General features: G+C 43.7%; 1 protein-coding gene across 4 annotated transcripts in view; it reads left to right on the top strand.

The window, feature by feature from the left end:
* Positions 1–2,854: 2,854 nt before the first annotated feature.
* Positions 2,855–26,115, top strand: part of RAB3D (RAB3D, member RAS oncogene family) — an 86,598-nt gene continuing 63,337 nt past the window's right edge. Inside the window, exons 1-3 of one of the 4 annotated variants that reach the window (XM_081320334.1) lie at positions 2,855–2,917; positions 5,636–5,737; positions 6,142–6,305. In XM_081320334.1, the coding sequence (XP_081176460.1) occupies positions 5,638–5,737; positions 6,142–6,305 (264 nt within the window). In that variant the 5' untranslated portion in view covers positions 2,855–2,917; positions 5,636–5,637. The other 3 variants (XM_081320335.1, XM_081320337.1, XM_081320336.1) reach the window with 3 other exon arrangements.

Raw genomic sequence — 26,115 nt, 5'->3', positions numbered from 1 at the left:
AGTAGCCTCCATTGTGTATAATTTCAAAAGTGACATGTTGTCTTTCTGTATAGGTCTTTGACCTGGGCAAAAAATATTACAAGAAAAAAAAGGTGATTTAAGACCTCCCTTTCCTGAATCACTTCCCAATTATGGTAGAAACAATCAGGCTATGCTGGCTCAGGAATTCTGGGAGTTGAAGTCCACGAGTCATAAAAAAGCCAAAGTTGTCTACCCCTGCGCTATACTATAAAAGCCTATCCCTCCCTATTAGTCCCTGTAGAGTTGGTCTGAATGAATTAGGATCTTCAATTATTGACATGATATGAAAATATATTTAACCCATAGCTCCCGTTTATTAGCTGGCTATATATATATGACAGTGAGAAAGAATAAAAACAATACAAATTTTGATATAAAAAATAAAAAAGAATGTGAAAAGGTGCAAAGTAAAAACTAGAAATAAGGAAAGAAAAAAAGTTATAAAGTTTCTGATTTTACATTTATATTTACCTTCTCTAAGGTTACAAAATTATTTCCTTCTTTCCATAGTCTACCCTTTTTAGTCATCAAACCCATAAATCACTAGTTCATGTCTTTTTTTTCCAGCAAAAAGTTCATAAGAGGCTTCCAGTAACTAATAAATGTGGTTATTGCCCTTTCTCTAATCAGACAAGTAAATGTTGCGATCTCTGCTAATACTGTCATCTTCACCAATCATTCCTCCATTGTGGGTATTTCAGACTCTTTCTGAAATATCTTTCAGAATGTATATATTGTAATAAACTCACAGCAGTGTTTATAAAAACACTTTTCCACAATTCTTTTCTGTTTATCCTTTAGTTCCAACAACCAAAGTTCTGAATATTAATATTTATTTTTTGCATCATTGTATATGAACCCAGAATTTTCTAGCTATTTTACAAGTTCACTAGGCATAATAAAATGACCTTTTATGTTTGTTCCTTATCATATACTCTTTCACTTGTTCTCCCATTTCAAATTTCAACAAGTTTATGTTTTAGCAATTACATGTTCATCATTTGTACATAATTCAAATTCAAATTTGCACTTGTACTATTCAATTCCAAACGTCCTCTTATCTATCTTAAATCTTTCTTTTAGCTGCACATATGAAAACCATTGAAAGTTAAATCCCAGTCAATTGATCTATTGATTTCATCTTATATTCTCCATGTTCTTGTTCTAATAGTTATCTATATGCTAACTATCCTTGTTTGCTGGCTATTCCTTTTATATAAAATGATTCTTATGCTGAGACCCATAAAGGCATTTTTGGCACAATCTGGGTTTATTCAATGTTCTCAATATGGCACTTCTAATATACTGATTTTTAAATCTACATTAATCTTAACTTTATCCTACCATAGAAAACTGTGCCATCCAAACCTCAAGTCATGCTCCCCTAGTTCTAAAATTCTCTTATTTCTCAGCAGCACCCACTCTTTCACTTTCTAACTAGGCAGTTCAAATTCTCCTTGTTTGCATCTTAGCAGACTTTATATTTAATTTGGCTATAACCTTGCCTAGATACTGTATATCTTTTGGCCTTTGCTTAAATTGGTCAAACCAGGTATCATTAATTTTTATCACAGAAATTCCTTCCAACAATGACAATTGTAATTTTTTCCATCTTAGTAAGTCCTTCTTAATTTGCTTCTATGCCTTAATATAATTGTTCTGAAATAACATGCAATTCATATTAATCATACTAATACCAAGTATTTCACTTTTTTCTGAATATTAAAACAGTGTTTTTGCTCCTTCACCCTAATCTTACTTAACATCTTCATTTTCTCATTAATTTTAAATCCAGCTAACCAATGCACCAAAATCCCTTATTTTTTTAGTATTTCCATTTCTTCCAAAGGATTTTTCAAAATTATCACCAAATATCAGCAAATACCCTTAATTTATATATTCCACTTTTATTCCTCACTCCAGCAACTCTTCCATCTTGTCTTATGTGTCTATTCAAATACTTCCAGAGCTAAGATGAATAATAATAAGGGACATCCTTGTCATGTCCCTTTCTATATCTCACAAGGTTGTTAATTTCTCCATTTACAGTTTTCTCAATTTACAATTGTCTTTTGTGAAGTATAAATCGATTTTATCCATTTAATAAAATTCACTCTCTTGAGATTATACCTTCTAGATGCTAGCATCTGTCCAAGGATATGAGGCAGGTGTTACCAAGTTCCTCCCTCCACATTCCAAAACTGAAATCTAACAATACCATATTGGAGTATCGGAGTAATATTGCGAGAGGTACAATTGAGGGTATTCAAAATCTTAGGAATTGTCTTGTGTGGATTGTAGCCTGTTCTTTAGCTTGGTGAGCCATCCTACAATATCGAGTCCAGTAAATTTTAACCGCCAGTGCTTTTCCTCTACTCCCCAAACTAAGGGGACAGGTAGCAATAAGGTAACCATACATCTAGACGTATGTTTTAGACTAAGTTCCCACAGTTTCTTGCCGGGCCAGCCTATCATTCAGCACTCCCCGTTTTGTGCACTGATCCAGGATCCGCACTTCAGGCTTTCTAGGCAGAAGAGAAGTAGCAGGAAGGCTGCGGTGCTTAAAGGAGCCGTGAAGAAAGATCTGCACCTCTGGAACAGACCCGTCCTGAATTCCTGTCCTTGGGATCTGCCCCGCGACTCTTCCTTCGCTCCCTTACCGTCGCGATCATCTTCCCGTCCATCATCCAGCTCGCCCCTGCCAGCGATGGTCTCCTGACCCAAACCAGAAACCGGGGAAGAGGGTTTAGCAGCAAGTCAACGTGCCAACAAAGGGGGACGGCCAGCTGTGGCCACGCCTCCCTTCATGACGCTCCCTCTTCTGAATTCAGAGGGCGGGGCCTGCTTGCTGAGGAGGACGGGGCAAAGCCGCTTCCCGACACACTGCTGTGAAGAGGTGGGCGATTGCTGGGGAAATCGCTGCGCAGTTGGGGCAGCGTGGCCCGGGCACTCTTTCCGAGGCAGCGCTGCTTTTTCTGTGGGAGGGAAAGCGCATTTGAGTCCTGCAGGCTTTTCCCTTTCAGTATTCAGGGCGAGATTCGTGTGCATTAGCAAGCGCGGAATTGTCCCTTTGGGCTCTTGTTCATGCGAAAGATCCTTTCTCCCTTTCCAGCTTTTCGAGTTCAATGATTTCCTCCTTCCCGAGTTTTCCTTGAACTTTCCCCCTTCCTTCCCAAGTGCCCTGGGCCAGAAGAGCCCTGTCGGCTTCTATGTGCTAAAATGTGTGTGCGAGAGTGTGGCGGCGGCGGCGGCAACAGGAAGGGGGAGAAATTGCTGGGAAAGCGCGGGTGCTGGCTTCGTTCCTGCTGTTTTACGTTAAGTCTCCTTCCCGCTGACTTCTCTTGATTTATCTCCCCGGGAAATAAGTTCCAGAGCCGGGAGGACCGAGTCCCAAGTCAGCGGACGTTAGCGCAAGGCCGCGAACGCGAAATCCCGGGGTGGCGTTGTCAAACAGAGCAATCTGCACCGCCCCCGAAACGGCGGGCTTCTTGGGGGGGGGGGGGCGGACATGCCAAGGCAGTGTGAACAGTGGCTTTTGGAAGTGAATCGCCCAAAATCTGCGGCGTTCACCAATGCATGTTTGAAGAGCTCCGCTATGTGTCTACAGTACTTCCTTTGGGTAGTAAACCACCGATAGCCAATCCTATTTTAGATATACCGCCAGGGTTCATGTTATCGTTCAGGGTATGGTTTTGTGTCCTGGAGAATTAGTTTCATTCCACGGATGTGTAGAAACCGAGCCATCCTCTATGCGCTGATGGAACATTTCGGATTTTGAGAAAGAATCATGCCATCATTTTTAACAGGAAGGTAAAATACTTATTTTTTGGGTCCACAAAACATACTGAACCATAAATGATAATGTAGGCTGAGGCCAGGAAATATATGGCTAAAGTAAATTAAATGGCTTATAAATCTAGACAGTTTAGTATGCTATTGGAATCTAATCTCTGTAGCCATGCAGTCCTAAGACCTAAAACCTTAGGAAAATTAATCTAGTAGTTGAAGAAGAGCATTACACCTAACTCAAAATTCCTACTCAAAGAGCAGATGGCAGTTGTGGCTAGGAAGGCCTTTGAATAGCTTCATGTTGGGCACCAGTTGTGCTTATTCCTGGGGGAGGGGGGCTATGCTCACTGTCACTTATGACCTAGTCACCTCCCATTTGGCTTTCTGTCATGTGCTTTACATACAACTGTCCTTGAAACTTATCTGAAAACTTCATCTGTGCAGAATGCAGCAGTGCAAGCAATTATCTGTATTCCTAGAAAAGTACATATTGGTTGCCAGTCTGTTCTCTGACAGAGAAGACATGCTGCAAGTCCCTTTTTAGGAATTAAATTTGGTGGATCCTAGGAGGCAGGCCTCTGTTGTAAAAAGGTAAAGGTATCCCTGTCAGTTGTATCCAAATCTAGCACACAGTGCTCATCTCCATTTCTTGACCAATAGAGCTAGTGATGTCCGAAGATAATTTTCATAACCATGTGGCCAGCATGGCTATACGCTAAAGGCACACAGAATGCTGTTACCTTCCCACCAAAGTGGTATCTATTAATCTTGCATTTGCATGCTTTCAAACTGCTAGGTGGGCACAGGAGCTCACCATGTTGCAGCACCCACCTTATGTAATCTTCGTTTACCCCCCCCCCACCAGAAGTGAGATTAGAGTCCAGCCCTCTTAACATTCCACAAGTCCCTCAAAACCTGACTATGCTTTCAGGCTTTGGGAGATCTTGCAATGGCTCCCATACTGTGGCTGACATCTCTTGTTTTGTGTGTTTTTTTATAGTTTTTCATAACGATTTTCAGTTATATTTGTGAAAACACATATAATAGTTTTCTAATAAAGTGCTGTAGCACCAACCCGAGTCTCTCTCTTGTGAAATGAATGGCCATACAAATAGGATAGATAAATAAATAAGATGGCCCTTTCCTGCCTCTACTTCAATGTGTGAAATAAACTGGTCCTATCTGCCTGTTAGAGATAGGAAAGGGGCATAGCTAGGCCTTGTCTACAATCAGATGGGATGTGGGCAGATTAAATGTAATCCAGTCTTGGCAATTAAGGGTTCTGCTGCTTTAAGCGGAGTGGCAGGCAGTGTTTGCCTTGTGCCTGCTTGGTTGCCTCTCCAGCTCTTATCGCTGCCTGCCTGCAGCTCTTTTGAACTATCTGTTAATGGAGGTTCTTTGGGAGAGAGATTAATGTTTAGACATTAAATATAGCTAAAATATGACTGGCTCCCATGATTTATATGCCCATTACCAAAATGAGATACATCTTGATAACATTGTCAGAAGTAACATTGGTACATGTTTGAGGATTTGACATGTTGAAACAAGTTGTAGTAATTAATCAAAACAGATAGTAAAATAATTACTGTACTTTTTTTAAAAAAAGTCTTTTACATATACTCATACAATTCAGGGCCTATATAAAAGTAAATATACTTTTGGTATGTTTTCTATCACAGAATAGTTGGCATATTACACATTTGGGGCAATTATCAGGGTTTTAGCAACATGGCTAAGACCAGGCCTTAGAAATCACCCACCCTTGGGTGTGTCTCCTTGTTCTTCCCTTTTCTCAATCTTTTTCTCCCGTATCTTGCTTCAGAAATGTCGATGGAAGGTGAGCCAAGTGGCCTTATCAGAATCACCCAGCTTTTTCTCCTTTCTACAGCCTGGGGAATGCAGATATGGGTAACCTTCATCTCAGGTATGTCTGTAGGGCAAGAGGGGAGCTAGCTTAGAATGTTGTTCTATATGACAAGGGCTGTGTTAGAGGAAGGATGAGGTGGAAAGAGAGAAGCATCCATGTTTTCCAAATTTGCCCATAACTTCCTCTAACATTACCAGTACTTTCTAACATGGTTTTCCCTAGCCCTTGAACACGACTTCCAGATCCTGTCACTGTTGCCAACATCACTCTGGGAAGTCCAGTTCCTGTTGTTTTCTTAGCTGTATGAAAGTCCGATGCCTAATTTTTATGTAGAAAAATGCGTTTTATGTAGAAATCTGAACTCCATCTGTTGGTTCAAATCTTTGGAATCCTGTTTCTCTTCCACTGCTTAAAGAAAAGGGTGCGTTTCCCCATATAACCCAATTTTTCTTTGTCTCTAGGGTTTGTTCTTTTCCGAACTGTGAGCCGGCACACCTTTGGCCTGGTACAGGGCAAACTGTTTCCCTTCTATTTCTACACCTTATTTGGCTGCACGCTCCTTAATCTTGCCATATTTGCTACATACCATCCATTGGAACTCCTCAGCACCAGAGAAACTGTTCAGGTAAGGAGCAATTAATGGTGTAAAACCCTGCAGTGTTACATTCAGCGGCAGAAAGTATATAGGCCATAGGTCAGCAACCCGCAGCTCCGGAGCCGCATGCGGCTCTTTAAGCCATCTCCTGCGGCTCCCAGTCACCCGGTGCGTGTGCACCTCTCTGAACGGGCGGAGGTGCGCGCGCACCTCTTGGAATGGGCAGTGGCGCTGCCCGTTTAGAAAGCTGCCGCAGCCCGTTTGCAGAGCAACAGGCCGCGGCAGCTTTCCAAAAGGGCGGCGCCACTGCCCGTTCCGAGAGGTGTGCGCGCAGCTCTCCAAACTTTTGGAGGTGCGCGCGCACCTCTGCCCGAACGGGCGGTGGCGCCACCCGTTTGCATACCTGTTGGGTTGCTGCGGCTCGTTTGCAGAGCTGCCGCCTTACTTTGAAGGCAGTAGCTCTGCGAACGGGCCGCAGCAGCTTTCTAAACCGGCGGCAGCAGGTCTGCAAACGGGTGGCACCGCCGCCTGTTCGGGCGGAGGTGCGCGCGCACCTCTCCAAAGGTTTGGAGAGCTGCGCACCCACCTCTCGGAACGGGCGGTGGCACTGCCCGTTTGGAAAGCTGCTGCGGCCCGTTTGCAGAGCTGCCACCTTCTTCTGAAGGCGGCAAGTCTGCAAACGGGCCGCAGCAGCTTTCCAAACGGGTGGCGGCGCCGCCCGTTCAGGCAGAGGTGCGTGCGCACCTCTTGGAACGGGCGGTGGTGCCGCCCGTTTGGAAAGCTGCTGCGGCCCATTTGCAGAGCTGCCGCCTTCCTCTGAAGGTGGCAGGTCTGCAAACTGGCCGTGGCAGCTTTCGAAACCGGCGGTGGCAGGTTTACAAACGTTTGGGCGGAGGTGCGCACACACCTCTCCAAAGGTTTGGAGAACTGTGTGCGCACCTCTGAACGGGCGGCAGTTTGGAGGTCCTCGGGGCAGCTCTGGCGGCGCCCGGCCTGAAGGCGGCACCGCAACCCAGCGCCCATCGCCAGGGAGACTTGTCACCGCGCAGGTGCCTCCTGTTTTGCGCATGCGCAAAACATTTTGGTTTTTTGTGCAGTGTGCGTGGACGCATGCACGCGCACATTTTGCGGCTCCCAATTGTGTGTGTGTGTGTGATGGAACCGGTTGGAGTGGCTCTTTTGCTTTTTCCTGTTGCCGACCCCTGATATAGGCACATTCTGAAAATGCCTTGAGGTTATCAAGGTTCCCAAATCATCTCAGGTTGAAAGAGGTCTTCTTATTCTTAAGACAGTATTTTCTTGGCTGCACTGACCTAGCAGTTTCACTGTTCAAATTGCAAGACTTCCATTATCTTCTATTTAATAGCTCCTACTAAATCCCTCTTTTTCTACACCATTTTAATGCTCTGATACTTTTTCATGTATATTCTTCTATGTTCTTCCTGTCTCCCTAGGACCTTTGCAGCACCAACTGCTTCAGATTAAAGATAGTCATAATGGTATATAGATACATTTATATGACAGGACATACAGACAAGCCATAATTACTTATTCAGTTCTGTAGCTACACAAGTGATAGCTCTTGTTGGGGAAAAAGGCATTGATGCTTGCTTCTCTGGGTAGCAGTTTCTAAATTCTTTACATCTATATAAAAATGTCCATGGCCAGGTTCTTCTGAGATGAACTGTTAGCAGGCTTCTTGGTTAAAGGATTTGGTAAGTAAAATGATACAAAGACTCCACACATAATGACATTAATTAAGGATGAACAGAGATAATACAATATCTCAAACTGAATAGGTCCCTATTTGTTTGTATTTAATGGACTTACTTCTGAATAAACTGGTTTAGGATTGCAATTCTGCTTTCTGTCTATTTCCCTGTATAGCATTTTTAAATCTTTTAGAATATTCCAACTTAGAGGGTATATTTAGAACACTATCATCATATTCGTCCCTTCCCTGCATCTTTGCTTCCAGCCTTCATGGCTATATTTCTGAAGAAAAGCAAAGCTTTGCATAAAATGCATTATAATAAATTAATGAGTAATTTTTGTTAGACGGATAGTTACGTTTAACCTTTGCAGCAGAATATTTTGTGGTACTGTATTTTCCGGCGTATAAGACGACTTTTGAACCCCTGAAAATCTTCTCAAAAGTTGGGGGGTCGTCTTATACGCCCAGTCGCCTTATATGCCGGAAAATCAGTGGGTGGCGTCTGGCGGGAGCCGGCAGGGCAGTCCTGCGCACGCGCACACTCCCCGGCTGCTCCTTAGCAGCTGGGGAGTGCGCTCGTGTGCAGGACTGCCCTGCCGACTCCTGTCCGACGCTCTTCGCTCTTGAGGCAGCTGCTGCCTCAAGAGGGAAGAGCCGGCTTGCTCTTCGCTCTTGAGGCAGCAGCTGCCTCAAGAGGGAAGAGCGTGGAGCCGGCAGGGAAGTCCTGCGTGCGCGTGCGTTTGCAGGACTTCCCTGCCGGCTCGCTCTTCCCTCGCGTCGGACGGGAGCCGGCAGGGAAGTCCTGCACATGCGCGCGCACGCAGGACTTCCCTGCCGGCTCGCTCTTCCCTCTTGAGGGAGCAGCTGCCTCAAGAGCCGAAGAGCGTGGAGCCGGCAGGGAAGTCCTGCGTGCGCGTGCGTTTGCAGGACTTCCCTGCCGGCTCACTCTTCCCTAAGAGCGTCGGACGGGAGCCGGCAGGGAAGTCTTGCTCCCGTCCGACGCTGTGCTTCCGCTGGGCGGTGCTGGCCGGGACGAGCCAGCAGGCAGCCGCCGTGAGCGCGGCGCTGAGGGGCAGCAGCCCCACGCGCAGTAGCAGCCGCCGGCTCAGCAACAGGTCCGAGCGCAGGAGCCGCACCGCCAGGCTGCCCAGGAAAAGCAGCCACACTGAGAGGCTGCACGCCCAGTCCAGCTCCATGAGGGGCAGGGCGGGAAGCCGGTTGGGAAGAGGGACCGGGAGCCCGGGCCGAGCGCGCCTCGGCCGACGGTGAGAGGGAAGCGGCACATGAAAAAGAGGCTGCGGGCGGAGCTGCCCCGCCCTGCGCCGAATGGGAGAAGTTCAAGGCCTGGGGGAGGAAAGCAGGAGGGGCGCTGGCCGTGGCGGGTGGCGGCTGCCCTCCAGCGCTGCCTGCCGCTGGAGGCCAGCAGAAGTGCGGGAGCAGTGGGAGGGCCGGCAGGGCCAGTCGGGCCTTCGCCTCCTCTGCGACGGACAGGGAGGGCAGGGCATGTAAGTATTTTCCGGCGTATAAGACAAAAAACCTTGAAAAACGTCTTAAAAGTAGGGGGTCGTCTTATACGCCGGGTCGTCTTATACGCCGGAAAATACGGTACTGTAAATATGCCTTTAATGAGCATATGCTATAATAAATTTGATTGTCTTTAAGATGCCGTAAAACCCTTTTTTATAATTTATCAACTAACCAAGAACTCTAATGAATTAATATATATTTTGTAATATTTTACTAAAGAAAGGCATTAAAACATTTAGCATGTAATGCTTTTTCATTTTGTCACCATTCCCACCTCTGGGAATGTCTGAGTGTGAGTGCTTCAGCCTTAATCTAATTTCTTCCTGGAGAGAAATTCTTAAGGGCAGATAAGGTGCAGGCTTTCAAAGTACAACTGCAATGCTGCCACAAACGGTACAGTTTATTTATATCTTTTCCCCTAAGAACTTTTGACTTAGAAGAAAATACATGTGGCTGGGACGTGAAACAGAATAATTACCTGGGGTTTTTAAATGTTAAATTAATTTTTTCCAAAATACAATCTGGGGATGGTCACCGGGACCAGAGATTTACTCTTCTGAGCTTTCGGATTTGTGTTGGAGCCCATCCTCAGGGAACTTCTAATTTTTTTCACCATTCACAGCAAAAATAGGTTCGGTATATATCTATTTCCCGGTTTGTTAATATCAGGGAAGCATCTGAATATTGTTCAGCACTGAAAAATCCTGTTTTGAGTGATCATTGATAACAAACCAAACCAAAAAGATAGGATCATAGTGGTTGAAAAAGATAATAATAATAATAATAATAATAATAATAATAATAATAATAATAATAATAATAATAATAATAATAATAATAATAATAATAATTTTATTTGTATACCGCCCTTCTTCCGAAGGACTCAGGGCAGTGAACAGGGCAAACATATAAAAATACAAGAATACAAACATTAAAAGAGATTAAACAAGTGCCCAGAAATTAAGAACAATGAATTAAAATACATTAAAACAATATTAAAATCTAAACCCATCACCCATCAGGTCAGGCCAGGCCAGCTTGTTCGAACAAGTAGGTCTTCAGATCACGCCGGAAGGAGCGAAGGTCGGGCGCCATCTGGAGCTCAACCGGCAAACGGTTCCACAATTCTGGCGCGCCCACAGAGAAGGACCTCTCCCTGGGGGCCACCAGGCAACATTCTCTGACTGGTGGCACCCTGAGGAGGCCCTCTCTGTGGGAGCGCACAGGGCAGAGGGAAGTTGATGCCGGCAGCAGGTGATCCCTAAGGTACTCCGGACCCATGCCATGTAGGGCTTTAAAGACCATTACCATCACCTTGAATCTCACCCAGAAGACAACTGGAAGCCAATGCAGCTCACGGAGCAGAGGTGTAACATGGGAGTATTGGGAGACTCCCAACACAACTCTCGCAGCTGCATTCTGTACCAGCTGGAGCCTCCAAGTGGTCCTCAAGGGCAGCCCCATGTAGAGAGCATTGCAGTAGTCTAAACGAGAGGTCACAAGCGCATGTTGTGACTCAGGGCCAGCCTGTGGGTCCGGCAGCCGGCTCAGATGTCTCGGATGACTCAGATGAGGGGGAGGAGGAGTGTGTGGAAGACGAACCGGCTGATGATGGTTTGGAGGCTTCGCAGAGCCCCCAGCCGGGGCCCTCTTCTCAGCTGCGTGAGCCCGATAGTGCGGAGGATGATGACCCACAGCTGGCCCTGTTCAAGGACGCCCGACGCAGGAGGCAGTCGAGCAGGAACAAACAGAGAAAGGCTGTGGGACTCCTCGGGAGGAGGCACAGGGAGGCCACGCCCTGATCTCTAAATAAAAGGAGTGTTTGGGGAAGGGCTGGTTGCTGAAAGCAACCCTTCCGTTTGAGGATTCAAGTTCCAGTGTTTTTGTTTCTTGTTCTGTTATTTGAGTAATAAATCTTGGCAGACGCTTTCCAGCCTTAGACGCTCTCCAGTCTCTACTGTTTGAACAGGGGTTTGCCTTATTGCAAGGCCGGTAGCAGGCTGGTTCAGAACAGCGCATGAGTGACCGTACGTAGGGCATCCCGGTCTAGATAGGGCCACAACTGGCGCACCAGGCGAACCTGGGCGAAGGCCCCCCTAGTCACAGCTACTATGTGATCTTCTAAAGAGAGCTGTGAATCTAGGAGGACTCCCAAGTTGCGAGCCCTATCTACGGGGGGTAATAACTCACCCCCCATAGAAAGAGATGGGATATTCTGAATATCCCGAGATGCCGATACGCACAGCCACTCAGTCTTGTCAGGGTTGTCGAAGCCTGTTCCTCCCCATCCAGACCCGAACTGCCTCCAGGCAACGGGACATCACGTCGAGTGCATCACTGGGGTGGTTTGGGGTCGAAATAAAAAGCTGGGTATCATCAGCGTACTGATGATACCCAACTCCAAAACCACGAATGATCTCACCCAGTGGTTTCATATAGATGTTGAACAGGAGAGGCGAGAGGACCGACCCCTGAGAAACTCCACAAGCGAGAGGCCTCGAGGTCGACCTCTGCCCTCCTGCCAACACCGACTGCGAACGTCCCAGGAGATAGGAGGAGAACCACTGAAGAACTGTGCCTCCCACTCCCAGTCCCCTGAGACGCCACAACAGGATACCATGGTCGATGGTATCGAAAGCCGCTGAGAGGTCTAATAGGACTAGGACAGAGGAATATCCCCTGTCCCGGGCCCTCCAGAGATCATTCACCAGAGCGACCAATGCCGTCTCTGTGCTGTACCCGGGCCCGAAACCCGATTGGTACGGGTCTAGATAATCCGCTTCATCCAGAACCAGAGGAAGCTGATGCGCCACCACACTCTCAACAACCTTCGCAAGAAAGCGAAGGTTGGAGACCGGTCGAAAATTATTTAACACAGCTGGGTCCAAGGCAGGCTTCTTGAGGAGAGGTCTCACCACCGCCTCCTTCAAGACGGCGGGGAAACTACCCTCACTCAAAGAGGCAGCTATAACAGCCTGGAACCAGCCTCGTGTCCCCTCCCGGGCCGCATAAACCAGCCAGGAAGGGCACGGGTCCAATAAACATGTGGTGGAGCTCAGCCTCCCCATGATCCTGTCCACTTCCTCCAGAATCACAGGATCGAACTCCTCCCAGATAACATCGACAAGACCACCCGTCTCCTGATTGACAGACTCTGCCCAGTCGGAGTCCAAACCTGTCCGAATCCGAGCGATTTTGTCCGACAGATGTTGACTAAACTCCTCGGCACGGCCCTGCAAGGGTTCCTCCCTCACCTCCTGATTAAGGAGGGAGCGGGTACCCTAAACAGGGCGGCCGGGCAATTATCTGTGGACGTGATAAGGGTAGCGAAGTGATTAGACCTCGCCACCCTTATCACTGCGAGATAAGACCTAATACAGGTTCTTAGTCGCAATCGGTCAAATTCAGATCGGCTGGACCTCCAACGGCTCTCTAGGCCCCGTCTCCAACGCTTCATCTCCCGGAGCTCCACGGAGAACTATGGAGCCCGCTGGGATCTGCACCGGGTCAGGGGCCGCAAGGGTACCATGCAATACTGTCATTTTCTTCTGCTCCTTGCAGACTTCATCTAGAAAACCATTTTATTTATCTCCCCAAAAGTTTCTTGTTTTGAGGCAATAAAATAAAATAAAAATCTTGGAGAAAACATACAGATGTTATCATTGTGTAGAATACGTGAACCACTTTTAACTGTTAATGTCCTTAAAGAATTAGTTGAAACATTGTTGAGAAACTATTGTTCCTCCCCTTAATTTTTCACCACAATCTCTTTGAATCAGGAGGCATAATCTGTATACTGAGCAAAATGTCAAGTACACAAGTGATTGACAACTGTACAACTCCACTGACCTGCAGATACTGCAATACTTCTGAAGCACTGGTGTTTTGTTGGAGCTGAGCCTAGGCATAGAAAAGTTAATATTCACATTGCACTAAAATAAATAAGGTGTAATGTGGAAAGCTGACTCTAACTTTAGGCCAATCACATTCTCTCAGCAACCTACCTCCTAGAATTGTGGAGAAAAATCGGTGGGAAGTTCATTTAAAATAAATTTAAAATATATACATTATTTTCATCTTTTTTTTGGACTATGTAGCTAATTGACTCTTAAAAATGAGGAAAATCAGATTCATCAACTGCCCTTTCATTTTTCCTAGAAGTAAGAATGCAGCTCCAGAACTCAAATAAAAAGACTCCAAAGAAAATTACACATAGTAAATTGGAAGTCAGAAGTGATTGTGATACTTTGTGTCTTCCTTATAGATCACACTCTTTTTAATTTGCCTCATCTTGGCTGCCACTAATGCCTCCTGGTTCTCCCAAGTCATCACCAAAACCATGCTTAAGATGCAAGAGATTGAAAAGGAGCATGGGCTCGGACAGGAAGTGGGGGGTTCAGGTCAGCGAGAGGTTTACCAACTTCTGAAGGAGAAGGATAACAAATACCGGCACCTGCGTCAGAAGTTCTTCAGATTTCATGGCTTGTCTTCTCTCTGCAATCTGGCTTGTGTTATCTGCACCGGGGCGAACTTGGCATTCATTGGCTTGCAACTGGAGACCCTGTAGACTCTCCACTGCTTCTGCTGGTTCTCATGCTTTCTCCTAAAATTCTGGTTTTGCCCTAAGGAGGAGCTTGGAAATGACCAGAAATCAATCCTTTCTAGTATGTCCCATTCCTCTAGAAGTAACCAGATACAGAATGCTCTCCTGAAGTATAAATTGGATTGTCCAATAACTGAAGGGATGATATTTAAACCTAGAGCAAATTATCTGCATAAATTAATGCTGTTTCTGTTTTAAAATCTTGATGTAATACTAGTTTGTGTTGTGCTAAATTAGGAAGTTTTTGTAATGTTTTATGATTTGTCATTGTCACTAGGCTCCCTATTGTTAATGATATTCTAATACCATTTAATATCAATTGTATATCCAGGGAACAAGACCTTAATGGGCTCGCTTTTAGCAGTAAGGTACAGGATTCTGCTATCTTGAAAGAAAATTTAAATATACAATGCCTTCTTACATACAAATTTTTATTTATCTTTTGGAATTCTGCTTTTGGAATAAAGAACATTAATAGCCCTCTCCTTCTGCTGCTTATTTAAACCCTTTGTCTCTCCTAGTTTCCAGTGGGGATTTTCAGGTTGACAAGTAAATTAATGGCAGAACTCCTATTTTGGGATTCATAAACTGTTTTAATCTATTAAGCTGCACTCATTTCAGCAACTATCCTATTTCTTCTCCTACCTGGATAAGAAAAACCCTTTTGTGCCTCTAATTCATGCTATACCATTGTTTATTCCTAAAACAGTTGGCTGGTTTCATATAATTGCACGGTTAGAATGCAGTATTACAGGCTGACTCTGTTTACTCCCAGGAGTTTGATCCTAACCTGCTCAGGATTAATTGAGCCTTCCATCGTTCCAAGATCAATAAAATCAGGACCCAGGTTGTTGGGAGCAATATGCTGACATTGGGGCAATCAGCTCAGAGAGTGCTGCAAAGCACTTTGGAGCAGTATATAGGTTTAAATCCTATTACTATAACACGCTAAAACATAAACCATGATTCATGAACCACTGCTGTTGAGTTCACACAAATTAAACAAATAGTTTGTACGATATTGGTTTAGTATGCTGCAAGAACAAAGGTTGGTTTTCTTTCGTGATTTTATATGTAAGCTGTTTTGTCATATTATTACATAGACTAGGTCTGTGGGTGGTAGACATGGATAGCTTGGCCCATCTCTTAGCGGTGTGTTTCTCAGGTCATCAGCCATAAATTAGGACCAAAAACTTTTGTGAGCTATTGCTTTGAATGCAACAAGACACGTGCATTTTTTTTTAAAAAAAACACCTAGTATTGGGTGTACTAGGACAAATGGGTAATGAGCCTGATGAACAGCAGCCAAAAAAGCTAATACAATCCTAGGTTGTATAAACAGAGGCATAGAATCAAGATCACACGAAGTATTAGTACCGCTTTATAAAACCCTAGTGAGACCACACCTGGAATACTGCAGCCAATTTTGGTCAGCATATCACAAAAAAGATGTTGAAAAGCAACTAAGATGATTAAAGGCCTGGAGACTAAAACATGAAGAACATGGACATGGGTTTGGCTAGTCTAAAGAAAAGGAAGAAATGGGTAACATGATAGCAGTGTTCCAGTATTTGAGGGGCTGCCACAAAGAAGTGGGGGTCATGTTATTCACTAAAGCACCGGAAGGTAGGATGAGAAACAATGGTTGAAAACTGATCAGAGAGAGAAGCAACCTGGAATTAAGGAGAAACTTCCTAACAGTGAGGACAATTAACCAGTGGAACAGCTCGTCTTCAGAAATCTTGGGTGCCCCATCACTGGAGATTTTAAAGAAGAGACTAGACAATCATTTGTCTGAAATGGTATAGGTTCTCCTGCTCGAGCAGGGGGCTGGACTAGAAGACCTCCAAGGTCCCTTCCAGCTCTATTCTATTCTTGAATGTAAGGTGAAACTAGGGAATATTTAAAATTCTGCTCTGAATATCAAATCCTGGGCACCTCTGAGAAAATGAGCCTGAAAATACAAACTCTTCTAATTCACTGTGCTACTCCACCATATAGGCAACATAAAGAAAGCTTCATGAGAAAGCGAGTGCATTTTTTGCTGTTAGAAAAGGCCTGCACTGCTATTCTCAGGTACATATAAAATTTGACCACTTCTGCCAGGAAGAGATGCAACATTAACCAATATTGTGATATACTGTATGAACAGGAAGATATATTTACGTAATTCCTGGATGTTCTGGTTGGGGCGATAATCCAGAATCTCTAAAGGCTGCCCTACCTTACCTGTATGTGCTGTAGACATGTGCAATGTTTGTACAACTGTAGTAAGACACAAACTAATGATTAGGAAATCCATTTCAAAAGCTCTGATAAGGGCATAATTTAAACATCATTTGTTGAATAAGCCACAGCTGGTTCCATGCCTCACACTAAACTATGGTTTGCTAAAAATAGTAATTTAGTGAAGTTGACACAACATTCTAAGCATGACCCAAACAAGCCACATTATCTTTTAATGTGTGTGCATTCAATCAATGATCAAATAGCAAACACCTTCACAGACTAACCCAAAATTATGACTTGGTGATATTTACATCACAAGTTTTGCCCAGCTACTTCCTTCTAACGACTGCAAGTTATCCTTAGTCTCATTCCTGCCCTCTTGAATTGACCATGGAGAAGGAAGGCAGGAGGCAAATGGGACTGCTCTGTAACTGAAGAGTGATACCCTTTGATCATTGTACAGGTGAATAGATTTCTCTGTTCCATTTAATAAGCCTTCTGTGGGCTTTTTTAATCTCTAAATAAATCCCTGTAAATCTTTAGTCTTGAGGAAAAAAAACCTTGTTAAAATCTATCTGGAAGACTACCCATGTCCATATGTACACGTATAGCTTGAGTTAGCCCAGGCTGGTCTGCACAGTGTGCTAAGCCATTGCTTAATTAAGCCAAGTGTGACTTGCAGATCTAGGTCATTGATTACACTGGGGTTGAGAAACATACCTTAATCACAACAGATACTCATGTTTAGAAGATTTACTTCCCCAATTATGGCTTTGTGTATTATCCAGACCTAACAGGGATGCTTAAGCCATTGTTAAATCCTCCTCCTGGCCTCCAGAATTAGAGATGGGAGACAGAAGACATTGCATAGAAATGCCTCCTACCATAGCATTTCAGCTGCTTCAGCGTTATTTGCACATGTTATGCTTGTACTCATTCAACACATTTGATTAGACTAATATTTCTCATCCTTAGTAACTTGTGGATTTCCCCATGCAGGCCAGAGAATTCTCAGAGTTGAAATCCACTTATCTTAAAGTAGCCAAGGTTGAGAAACAACAGACTAGACTAGTAAATACAGTTCAACTTGTTCTTCTACAGCAACACTTAAAAGTGCAGATTCCTTCCTTCCTTCCTTCCTTCCTTCCTTCCTTCCTTCCTTCCTTCCTTCCTTCCTTCCTTCCTTCCTTCCTTTTGCTGGACAAACTGCCACATGCCCCAAATTTTCACTGTGAGGAGAAGCAATCACCTTTGAAAACTGTCATTAGTTGCCTGCTCTAAAGCACATGTAAAATCTGCCCACCAACAATGCCACAAAAAAAATCTCCCTTCCCAGCAGCAGAATTGGCCTTATATAGGGAGATTTTCACTTGTCCTTGATTATATGGATGTCCCTATGATAAACTCAGAAGAGTGTGCCAAGCATTTTTGTAACATGCACAGATGTCCGTCCAATCGACATGATTCAACTTTTCAATTACTTGTTACAAGTAGTTAAATCTACATGGCAAAGTTCTTGCTATGCAACCCTTAATAATTCAGCTTTCCACAACTTCCAGAAGGTAGCCTGAAAAAACAGGCTGTTGTCAAGAAGATTACTGCTGTTCAGCAGGGGTAAATATAGCCACTGAAGCTAAACTGTTAGTTCTATCCTTGTGGGGCTGTGGGAGGCAGTGGTGTAAAAAAAACCCCAGAGACATTGAATAAAGCACATTCATCAGGAGAACTGGATGCTGCTGCCTTTCTGAGTAAACCCTTTCTGAGTAAACCAGACAAGAAGGGGATCTCAAATTGGACAAAAAGCCATATCATAAACATACTAAGAGACGGAAACAGATGGTCAATGTACATACAGTACAATAATTTATGTCAATCTAACTTTGGCAATGAAGGTGGAGGGGGAAAGCTTATTCCTCAAGTCTTTCTAATCTTTGCATGTATGAGTCAAATATCCTGAATTAGGCTTCTTGAACAATTTAAAAAAACTAGGATCATTCTTTGCATGTGAGCAATGCAATCATGGCTTATTTGGCCAATTCCTTTCTCCTTTACCTCTCCCCCCCCCCCAGCTAGTTCAGCCTTGTATTGATCTGATTTGTTAGACATTTTAGTAGGGCTTAAAAAAATAAAGAGAAAGCTAGGCTTTCTGCAACAAATCAAACACATATTTTTAAGCTACAATTGCAATCTGGAAGGTTCAAGGTTCAAAGGGATCTTGAAAGACTTGAACATTGGGCCTTTTTCCAGTAAAAATCAGTTTAATTGGAAGAAATGCAATTATAGATCAAGACAAGAAAAACCAGATGTAGAAATACAAGACAGGTGGCACCTGACTCAATAGTCACTGTATCTTGGTAGACCACACTGGTATAACCAATGCAATCTTGGGCAAAGCATCAGATATATAATGTCAAGATCATGCCAGCAAAGTGATACTTCCACTTTACAGTACATCTGTTCTAGGAGCATGTACATACTTCATCTGGAATGTTATGTCCAGTCTTGCTTGCCAGAACACAAGTTTGATGCTGAGGAACTGAAGCAGTGCAGTGAAAATGAACAAAGATGGTGAGGGGTTTGCAGGCCAAATCCTGCATAAAATGGTGAAAAGAACTAGGCATGTTTAGCCTAAAGAAGAGAAACCTAAGCAGACGCATGATAGAAGTCTTCCAAGGAAGGGGTATTACGGGAATGAAGATGTGGATTTTACAGGTTAGGACAAGAATACTAAGGTAGAAGGTTAGGGACAGACCCAGGTTCAAAATAAGGAGTCAATAAGGAGTCATTTCCTGATTGTAATTGTTATTAAACAATAGAAAAAGTATCACTGATGATTTTCAAATAAAGGTTGGACAGCTATTTGTGATGGTCAAGGATTCCTGGTCAAGAGTTCTGGTGGTGCAGTTAGAATGCAGTATTGCAGGCAAACTCTGCCCACAATCTGGAATTTGATCCTAATGGGCTCAAGGTTTACTCAGCCTTCCATCCTTCTGAAGTTGAAACCAGTAAAATGAGGACCCGGATTGTTGGGAGTAAGATTCTGACATTGTAAACCACCCAGAGAGTGCTTTAAAGCATTATGGAGCAATATAGAAATCTAAGTGCTATTGCTATTCCTGCTTTCTAGAAGACCTTTCCAACTCTGTGACTACATCTTATATAGATCTGTGAACCGAGTCCTAAAGTTGTGTTCACACAATGGGTTTACCTATGATAAACAGAACCAGTTATCCAATTAAGCTAATCTTCTACATTTGCACAACAGACTGAACCATAAACCCATCACATAGATGGAATTCACTGAACAAATTAGATTAAAATGTGGTTCATTAGTTATTTTGTGTAGCCAGTTTTATATTTCTTACTAAAAAATTTTAAAAATGTGTTTTCAGTCAAAACAGCACTAGATGGTGCTACATCACATACTCTTCCAAAGTGAGACAGCAGCCAATTGTTTGCTTAATTAAACAAGATATATGTTATATATATTTGTTTTGACTTTGGCTTGGTCATTGACTCCTTTCATGATTACCAACAAGGATGTGCAGACCTTGGGCCCATCACTTTCACTCCTAGGAAGAAGGCAGGAGCCAGCCACTTTTAAAACAAATCTTGCCAAAAATCTGCAGGGACTTGTTCATTTAGTTGCCAAGAATCAACACTAACACAAAGGCACATGCACACACACAAATGCCTAACTAAATAAACCACAATGGTGTGTTCTGTACAATATATTAAGCCATGGCTAACTAAATGTACTGAATTAAACCAATTGCTTGGATTCATGTGAATACACTGAGCCATAAATGAATCAACCTTTTAGTCTATTGTGCTGTACAGATAGTCCTCTACTTACAACAGTTCATTCAGTGACCAAAGTTACAACAGTACTGAAAAAAGTGACTAATGATGTTTTTCACACTTACAACCTTTGTAGCAGCCCCATAATCATGTGATCGAAATTCATATGCTTGGCAATTGGTTCATATTTATGACAGTTGCTGTTTCCCAAGGTTATGTGGTCACCTTTTGCAACCTTTTGAGAAGCAAAATCAATGGAGAAGCCAGATTCACTTAACAACCATGTTACCAACTTGTCAAGTGCAGTGATTCATGTAACAACTGTGGCAAGGAAGGTCGTAAAATGGGGCAAAACTCACTTAATTGTCTCACTTAGCAACAGTAATTTTGGGCTCAATTGTGGTCATAAAGTGAGAATTACCTATATAAACTTTAGTCTTGCTCCTTAGTGTGATATGTGACTCCAACTATAAAGTCACACTTGTCAACCAAATTACAGCAAAATCCATGCCTATTTTTCTACCAACCACTTAAATCAGGTGTATGGCATGGTCAGATAAACTTCAGAGCATGCATGATGCTATTACTTATTTAACTCTTTACAGACCACCCATTTCACAATAATGACTCTGGGTGGAGTACTGTACAAGGATGAAAAACCATAACAGTAGAAAGTTACAAGGCTTTCTTAAAGTTTTATTTTTTTTTATTTTAATTCCATTTATATCCCGCCCTTCTCCGAAGACTCAGGGCGGCTTACAAGCTTAAAGTTAAAATAATAATCTCAAAATAAAAAGCCACATCAGCAAGAAATTCACCTTACCTCCTGCCCCAAATGCCTGGGGGTACAACCAGGTCTCCAATGCCTTACAGAAGACTAACAGCATTGGGGTGTAAGGTTTTACACTTTGCCTCACAATTGCCCCAGCATTACTCAGGAATTTAAAAGAGCCAAAAGAGGTTTCAGCAAGCAAACAACTTTTATTTTGATCAAAAGAGAGTTGGGTGGCCAGGAAAGATGTCTTCCACATTTATACCTTTCCAGAAGAAAGTCAGCCACAAAGCAGACACCATCTGGGGTCTAACAAGATGTCTGATGGAGGAGGAAATCTGGAGCATGCCCTCCCTGTTACACTTGGTGGGACAGACAAAAACAATAGGGGATGGGAGTCCTGCAAATAGGCTCTGGTCCCATGTTTATTACATATTACTTTCCACCTTACCCTCAGCACATTACTGTGTTGTTTGAATTCAAAATAGCTGTCATCTTGGGTTATTTTAATCTGAATGCTATAAATTAGAGCATTTCAGTAAATCAATATAATAGGTTCACACATACAAAAAACCTGAAACCTCAGAAAAGAGTATTTGCAGCAGGAATGTTACAGACTCACTCAGGTGTATGTGACCACAGCTTCAGAGACTAACAATAAAACCTTTTTGATTGTTCACTAGAGTTCTTCTAAATTAGAAACTCTGAGATTCATCGGGGATATAATAATTATTTAAATATATGCGCCTTCCGACTTCGTTTATAGAAACAAATGCTTGACGAGTTCTGACTAGCCTGCCTTCCGCAAAAACTGTGACGTCACGGGACAGCCAGCCTCAAAGAGATTGCATGATTGTTTGCAACGAGAAAACTTCATGTGCACGTGAACTGGAGCGCAACCGTGATTTAAGAAACCTGAACAAGGATGGCCATAAGATCATTCTGCACTTGCTCTTACTATACACTGTACTGCAGTTTCAGGCTTAGCTTCCTTAATCATGTGAATCTAAAACAATAGGTTCGCACGATAAAAAACAACCCTAAAATATATTTTGGGTAACATTTTAACACCATACGCGAACAAGGACACCGAGTTCGATGAAACTTTCTCCGGGGTAAGAAGCGGCTATAGAGACTGCAGTCGAAAATCGTATTAATGTGCTACCAGTGAGGTCCCGCCACGAGGAAGGAAATGAGATACTCCCGTTAGCGACAGCAGAACGGTCGACGGCAGCGCCTGGAAAGCCCTCTCCGGAGCTCCCAGCATCCTGCTTCCGCTTTCAGGCTAAGAACTGCCTTGCAATCCCCGGAACCGGCGGGGCGGAGGGAGGGAGCAGGGCGGGCAGACGCTCCGGACCCGCTCCAGGTGGGAGTGGTTGGATGATGTGGAGCGCCGATTGCTGAGGTCGGCTGCTGGAAGACGGCTCGGGCGTTCCTTCCTTTTTCCCGGGTGGTTTTGCTGTCCTCCCGTGCACAGCAGGAGCCTGCTACTGTTGCTTCTCATCTTTTCTGGAGCTCCGAAATTAGCCCGAAAATCGCAGCAGGTTCCAGCCGTTGGAAGAAACTAGTCTCGGGTCCTTACGCCCCATAGCCAGGCGAAGTAAGTCGGTCAATGATCTTAGTTTCTTCTGTTACTCTTTCGAAGTGAGCCCTCCGGCCAGTTGCAACGTCCGGTTGGTATCCGGGCAGCTGGCGTTGCTCAGCATCGGGGTTGCTCTGCTCCTGTTCGCTAAGCAAGGCAGCAAACTGCTCGGATGCGAGCTCCTTCCTTGAGACTTCGGGGTGTGTTGACTGGGCGCGCCTGGGTTCGCCCGAGAGGAAAGGCGAAGACGACTGTCTTGGGGTTGACGCTGGAAGGCCGTCTGACTCCTTCATTCCAGGGTCACGGAATTGGGTATTGGGGAACGACCCCATCCATTGCCTTCTCTGACAACTGCGAAGATCAGTTAGAGCCCCTCTTTGAAAAGGAGAGCAATAAAACTAATGGCATGCGATTACTTTCCCTCTTAATGCCAGGGCTTATGTATTTAAATCATTATGGAATCAACATCAGCAGAGTTCTGACTGGTGATCTATTTATAATTCACAGTGTTCTTGCATGAATGTGTCAAAATACTATTCTGCTCTTTTTCAGTAAAAATAGGGAGATGGGAGAATTAGTGCAGGGCTTTTTAACCAGTGGTACAGGTACTACCTGTGGTACATTGGCACCTGGCAGGTTAAGTGACCATCCTAGAAAAATGGTAGCAGGGGAGGGGAATGAGCTGAACTGGTGGCAGCACCGCAATGGCTGGAGCTGCAGGGCTGTCAGGGCTCAGTGGAAGCTCCAGGATCAGCACCAGGCTCCAGCTGGAGCTCGGCACTGATCCTGGCACTTCTGAGCCCAGAAGAAGCGCTGATCAGCTGGAATGTTGTAGCATCTTCAGGATCCTGTGATTTACATTCAGATGCTTGGCAACTGATTGATATTTGGTCATATGAAGTGACCAAAACCAGCTGCAACCACCCAGCAGATGGGGGGGAGAATAAAAACCAAACACCGCCCCGCCCCACCCCCACTGACAATCCTCCACAGAAATGCTCAACAATGAAAACCGGGTGCCGCTGGGTGGGCAGGCAGGTGTCTTGCTTGGCTGTGGCTTGCGGGGCGCTTTTTTCAGTACCATTGTAACTTCGAACAGTCACTAAGCAAACTGTTGTAAGTTGAGGACTACCTGTACTTCATCACTTTTTTCCTTTTGGGGGGGGTCATCAAGTTTTTGACACCTTGCTAGGCGACTGGTGTTACTCGGATGTTGCCATATCCTAAAAGTGGTTCAATGGGTAAAATGGTTGAAAAGCCCTGAATTAGGTGACCATCCCTTCATTGGAAGCTAGTGGCTATACAAAGCAGCTATAGGACCCTTAAAAAGCTGCACAGAGTCCCCAATCTGGCACTTTCACGATGCGTTTGACTATAATATTCATTATCCACAACTTACAGTGGCAGTTGGTAAATTTACGGCATGTTCTTACCTAATCTATTTGAAGAGCACCAAATTGGGGAAGGCTGCAGTAGCTTTTGTCATGCAGTTGGATATGTCTGCGGGGATCTGTACTATTCCAACTGTTAATCAAATGTAGGAGATCTAGGGACTGAAATCTATTCCTTCCACTTAAGGAATTTTTGACATCTGCATAGCTCTACTATAAGAGCAAAACCAATGTGGATGTTCCTCCAAAATTAGTAGAAGACCAGTAAAAGAGTCACAGCAATGATTTAAACCCTTTTTCCCCCCACCAGTTTCTGTGCTTTTACCAGGACAGATATAGTGAGTCTGATCTTTTGTGGCAACCTCAGCTGGCATCCACATCTGTGTGATGGTCCCGGAAGCTCTTAGTATTTGCAGTTTTCCTATCCGTGATCATTACAAGCAGACAGAGCACTTTCATACCTGAATACCTCTTCCTGGCTTTTGAGCAATCAAACAAACGTGGCATTCCTGGAGTCAAGACTGCTTGGGTAGCGTGTACAGATAAGCTGATGGATTTAGGATTTTATTTTCTCTCACAATTTCTACACTTGACATTCTGGCTTGGATTTTCCTTTTGTGTTGTTTTCCAAATCTATCTTGATTTGGGAGGACAGAAACAGAAGAGCAGCGTTAAAAAACAACCACAAAAGCTGGATTCTCACAGATTGTGTGATTGTTTATTTTTGGCTTAGCATGAAGCCAACTATTATAACTTGTGAAGCATGGGTATTATAAAAACATATCAGGTTACGGTTGCTAAGCATAACATGAGAAAAGATGGCTTCACATGAAGTGTAGATCCAAATTGTTCATAAACCATAGTACAATATTAGAGGACTATCCTAATTTAACATAAACCCAACAAAATTATCAGAAACTTAAGTTAAGGCCTATTTCTTACTGAAAGGTAAAGCTGTATCTGAAGCATACCTCATGATGTAACAGATCAGGATCTAAAAAATTAATACTTTCTGCAGAAAATAATTCCTTGCTTCTATGCTGGCTGGGGAGTTCTGGGAGCTAAGCTCCACACATCTTAAAATTGCTGAGATTGAGAAATACTAGCTAGATTTCTCTTTCTTGCATAAAGGAGAAAATTTCTTCCTGGTTCAAATAATGTTGTCCAAATATAAATTTACCACGTCATAGCCTGCTTTAAAACCCCACCTCCAAGCTTCACCTGCTGCTGCTGCCACCTGTGGTCCCCTCTGGCTTTGGGGATGTTAGAATTGAACCTTGTCTAGAAGTTGCTTGCTCTTACAAGAACTCCTCTGATTCAGTCCACATTGTGGTTATTTACAAAAAGAGGAAGAAACTTATAAACATGCTCAAGCGCAATCTTATTCATTATCCCATGTCCTAGCTAAGGACTTGGGTATTGTAGACTAGCATACCTCCTCCTATTACCTCTAATTCTTCTTTTTTTATCCCATTGTGCCCTTCCCTGAAGTATCCTGTGATACTTAAATCCCATTATCTTAAAGAAACAATTCATGATACACAGCAGTCATTTTCACTAGCACTTCATTCCTGACAACTACTGAAATAAACTATAGATAGTAAAGAAGGTCTGAATGATGGTTAAAGGTTAGCAAGGCAGAGGAGTCCTCGTTTGTATGGAAAGTATAATGACAGAATTCTTACTGTTAATTTGTATTCAAATACAGTTGGTAGAAATTCAGAATAATTGTAACAAGTAGAACTGAGTAGTGTCCTTAGGAAAATCAGATTTGAACAGAGGTGTGAATGGTTGCATGCATTACACAATGTTGAATAATATTGTGTCTCATTCTGTTGAATATTATGAGGCCCTAGTTTGCTCCCAACTTTAGGATCTAGATGTGGAACAAACCAGATATCTTGGGCAACTGCAGGGATGATCCTAGCTTCCTCCCCAACTCCAGAGAAAGGCTGTGCTTGTTTTTCTACACCTTCACTACAATTGTCTTAGAAAGGATAGAAACTCTTCTGAGAGAATACAGCTGCCAAATAATAAGCCTATGCTTCACATCCGCTTTCAGAAAGGACAGCTGGTTTTTGTGGGTTTCCTTCTCTGTGGCCCCACAATGATGCCAAGGGAAGGATAGGAAAATTAGTGCCTACCAGATGTTTTGGATTTCATTTCTCACCAGTCCAACCCTGTTAACTGACAAGAGTTGTATGATAGACAGGACTTCCGG

This window comes from Vipera berus (assembly GCF_964194415.1).
Source record: "Vipera berus genome assembly, chromosome: 2".
NCBI classification, from domain to species: Eukaryota; Metazoa; Chordata; class Lepidosauria; order Squamata; family Viperidae; genus Vipera; species Vipera berus.
This window is presented reverse-complemented; position numbering and strand designations above follow the sequence as displayed.